At 36.2% G+C, this 4,557-nt stretch overlaps 1 protein-coding gene across 1 annotated transcript; it reads right to left on the reverse strand.

Moving 5' to 3' along the window:
* Positions 1-454: 454 nt before the first annotated feature.
* Positions 455-4,076, reverse strand: LOC114073903 (receptor kinase-like protein Xa21). Its single transcript, XM_027916296.1, has 2 exons — positions 1,041-4,076; positions 455-906 (listed from the first exon to the last, which is right to left on the reverse strand). Exons 1-2 carry the CDS (start codon positions 3,874-3,876, stop codon positions 572-574), a joined length of 3,171 nt encoding a protein of 1,056 aa, XP_027772097.1. The 5' UTR covers positions 3,877-4,076; the 3' UTR covers positions 455-571.
* Between the last annotated feature and the right edge of the window lie 481 nt (positions 4,077-4,557).

The following is a 4,557-nucleotide window of genomic DNA, read 5'->3' on the forward strand; positions in this document are numbered from 1 at the left end:
AACTAGGTAAAGAGATTAAATATAAAATATATATTTTTGAACTTGCAAGGTAAAATAAGTCATAAATATTTTTACAAAGTGACTTTAATTACATCATTCTTGCAAATAATTTACATGATATATACGTGCAACACACGTTACACAAAAACTAGAATAATCTCCAATATGTACTACTCTATTTTTACCGGGTTAAAATGGATTATAATAAGTTAACGACTCCATTGGAGAAATTAGGTTCTAACCATAATATGTAAAAATTATTGAATTATATTTATGATCTGTTCTTTTATTCACCTGCAAAATTCACCAACTCCAACTAAGCATTCCATTTTTTAAATAGTTGAATATGAAGTAGAGGCAAACAGAAAGTATATTAGGTGCAGCTAAACACTTTCTTAATTGTATTCAAGCATTCAAAACATATTAAAGACTACTCAAATGTAAAATCACAAAATGAGGGAAATGCAACACTTTGAAGTACAAATAGTACATGTCTTCAGGAAGTACGAACGACTAAAGAAACAAAAAGCATCATATTAACTTGCAGCGCAAAAAAGAACACCATCGATCACTATGTGTTGTTGATTTTGTTAAGCCTCTTCACAACATCTTTCATGGTTATTCTTGATTCTGGCATTTCCTTTGTGCATTCTAAAGCCAATTCTATCATGGAGGCTATGCACATTTTACTTTTACTAGTGATTTGTTCTTCTTCACAAAAAATATTGGCATCCACAACATCCATCATACTCCCTGAAAATGATTGTATTATCCATTTCCTCAGGTCCAGATTTCCATTGCATATCTCTTCATCTGTTGGCCTTCTTTTCGTCAAAATTTCCATCAACATGATGCCGTAGCTATAAACGTCACCGCTAGCAGACACTATTCCCTCTGAGCCATATTCTTAGAAAAGGATTGAACAAAAGTTACTCAATTGAAATACAACAATAACTCTGCATAAAGGAAGGCTTGCTTTTTTTACTTCTAGAATGCTTAACTATGATAAGAGAAAATCAAGGAGAGCATTTTCTTTATACCTGGTGCAATGTATCCAAGAGTGCCCAATGTTTCTGTATAAGCCATTGACTTGCTTATGGCTAAAATTTTAGAGATGCCAAAATCACCGACATGAGCCACCATATCTTCATCCAAAAGAATGTTGACTGGCTTTAAGTCGCAATGAACTATTGGAGTTACATGACCATGATGTAGATATTCAACTTCCGTAGCTGCATCAAGCATTACAGTGACTCTTTGATGAAGGTTCAAGTGCCGATCTTCTTTGTACAACCAATTCTCTAGACTTCCATTGGGCATAAATTGCAGAACAAAGGCTCTTATATAGTCACTAGAACACGTAGTAACCACAGAAACAAGATTTCTGTGTCTAACATTTCTCATCACTTCACATTCGGTATCAAACCTCTTGCATACTTGCTCATTTTCCAAATCCAGAACCTTAATGGCCACTGCAGTTCCACCAAACAATGCACCTTTGTACACAGAGCCAGAGCTTCCCTCACCAATTAAATTGGATTCATCAAAATTATTTGTTGCTCGTTGAATCTCGTAATAAGAAACTAATTGGTGAGTCCCAATCTCCAGTACCTTCTCCACATCTTTGGACTTCCCTTTCTTGTGTCTTTTCATTATCCAAATTGAAACCAACAAGAATATTAGAAAGGATGCAATAATCACTGGAGTAACAATTTTTATCACAACCTCCTTAAGCTTTGATTGTTTTCTAGGATTAGTAAAAATACAAGCAGGAATCTCCAACATGTGCATTCCACAAAGACCTTTGTTCCCGAGAAATGATTGCCGAGTGGAATTTGCAAACACACCACCACTCGGTATTTGACCTTCTAAATCATTAAATGAAACATTAATGCTTTTGAGGTATGAGAGTTTTTCCAAAGACTTAGGAATAGTACCTGACAATGCATTTGAAGACAACTCCAAGAATTCTAAGCTTATCAGGTTGGCAAAGGATAATGGAATTTTGCCAAAAAATGAATTGTTCGACAGGTCAAGAGACTGCAGTTTTTGGAGTTCCCCCAATCTGGTTGGTATCACACCTGAAAAGTGGTTACTGGAAAGATGTAGTCTTACAATGGCTTTCAGTCCTCCAATATCTGATGGAATTTCTCCCTCTATTGAATTCTGTGACACACTCAGATAGAGAAGACCACTCATCTTCCAAAGGCTTAACGGAAATTTTGATGAAAATTTATTAGAACCCAAATAAAGATATTGTAGCATGCTTAGATTTCCTAAGCATTCTGGAATTAATCCAGAGAGCTCATTAACTTGCAGATATAATTTAACCAAATTAGTCAAATGGCAAACTCCCTCTGGAATATGTCCCTGCAATTTATTGTTACTTAGATACAACCCCTGGAGTTGTTTAAGCTTACCAAACTCGGAAGGGATATTCCCTGCCAAGTTGTTGTCTTGAATGTCTAAGGATGTAAGACCGCTCATGTTGCCTATACTAATGGGGATGAGGCCATTGATGTGCGCATCTGCTGTACTAAAGTCTTCAATAGTAGATGAGAGATTCCCAATAGATTTTGGCAGAACGCCGCTCAATGGATTGGTACCCACTTGTAGATATCTCAGCATCCTACAGTTTGCCAAAGAATTGAAGAATTTCAACTCACGCTCTCTTGGTTCATTGGTAAGTTGATTAGTATGTAGGAACATATTTCGTAGCTCACGAAGATTTCCCAAATTAGTGGGAATAGTTCCTGTCAGAAAGTTCCGCGATAGAGACAGTGTCTGAAGCCTGGAAGCATTTGTTATGAACAATGGAATTTCCCCTTCAAGCTCATTGTGTCCCAAGTAAAGTCCTTCAAGGTTGGGATGATGAAGACCTGTAGTGCTTGGAATTCTCCCCGAGAGGTTATTGTCTCTAAGATTGATCACTTCCAAAGAAGATATGTTGAAAATAGCCTCTGGAATTTTCCCAACAAGATTAGAATTATTGGCAAAGCTTAATTCCCTCAAATTTGATAGCTTCCCTAATGCCGGAGGAATTCGCCCCACCATGCGATTGTTGGAACTGTAAATACTATGCAGAGTGGAAATATTTCCCAACGAAGTGGGAATGGTCCCTTTTATTAGATTATTGCTAATATAAAACTCCTTGACTTTGGATAAACAACCAATATTTCTGGGTATGTCTCCAGTTATATTGTTGAAAGATATGGACAAAACTTTGAGCTCTGCGAGTTGGCATATGTTGGAAGGAATGCAACCAGAAATTTGGTTGTAAGATATACTTAAGAAGTTGAGATTTGAGACAATATTTCCTTCATCAAGCAAGAGAGGACCGGAAAGGCTATTGCTTGCCAGAGATGCAAAAAGTAGCGACGAGATATTAAACAGTGTTGGAGGAATGGAACCTGTTAATTGATTATCTCTCAAGGACAAAAATGCAAGCTGGCTCAGATTACCAACCTCCTTTGGAATGTTGCCACTGACTCTATTCTCAGACAAACTGAAATTCATCATTTTTGTGGCATTTCCAACAGAAGGAGGGATCATACCGGTGAGACTATTGTTCCCGAGATTTAAGACTCTGAGTTGGGGTACATACCATGGCCCTCTCCACATTTCACCACTGAATTCATTAAAAGCCAATGAAATTACTTCAACTCTCTGGTTTTGAAATAGACTTGTTGGTATCCTTCCGTTGAGCTGATTGTTTCTAACATCAATCACTCGCAAGCGAGGCATTTGGCCTATGCCATAAGGGATGCCACCGTGGAAGCTGTTATTCTGGAGATTGAGAACACTGAGGAAGGACAAATTGGCCAAAGACGGGGAGATTGTGCCTTGTAATTGCAAATTAGGAAGAGCCAAGGCCATGACCCTTTGCCTTTTTGGAGTGCAAGTGACACCAAACCAAGTGCAAAAAGAGGTATTTTTGGTCCAATTATTGGCCAAAAAATGAGTGGGAGTTGTAATATGATTATGGAAAAGTAATAGGGCTTGTTGATCAGTCTCATTTGAGGAAGAAAGTGATACAGAAAATTGAATTAGAAAGAGAAGAATCAATAAGAGAATGTTATTCTTCATGATTGATCCAAAGCTCTATTTTGTTTTTCAAATGTATTATTCCAACTAGTTTCTGAGGACGTGCTTCGCACGTGTGTTTCATGTCAATTTTTATCGATACGTTAGAATGATTAAAATCTCAAATAAAGACTAAAACATTCATAGAAAACAAAGTTAAGAAGTCTAACAGAGTGAAGAAAGGACAAAAAGAAACAAAAATATTTAAGAAAAAAATACAATATAGACATTATTCTTTTAAGATTGATGTATATATAGATGAAAAAATAAGTACAAAATTAGTACATAACTCTCTAAGTTCTTATCGGCTCCTTTCATATCCTATCAAAATTCAAGAGTCTTGGTAGGGGTTTCATGAGATAAAGAAGTTGAATTTATATAAATAGAATAGAAGGAATATCAAAAGATATCTTAAAGTTTTAGTTTAAATATTTGGAGGTTATGAATATGAAAAGATGAGAGTTATGAATATTA

Source organism: Solanum pennellii, chromosome 4 (assembly GCF_001406875.1).
Source record: "Solanum pennellii chromosome 4, SPENNV200".
NCBI lineage: Eukaryota > Viridiplantae > Streptophyta > Magnoliopsida > Solanales > Solanaceae > Solanum > Solanum pennellii.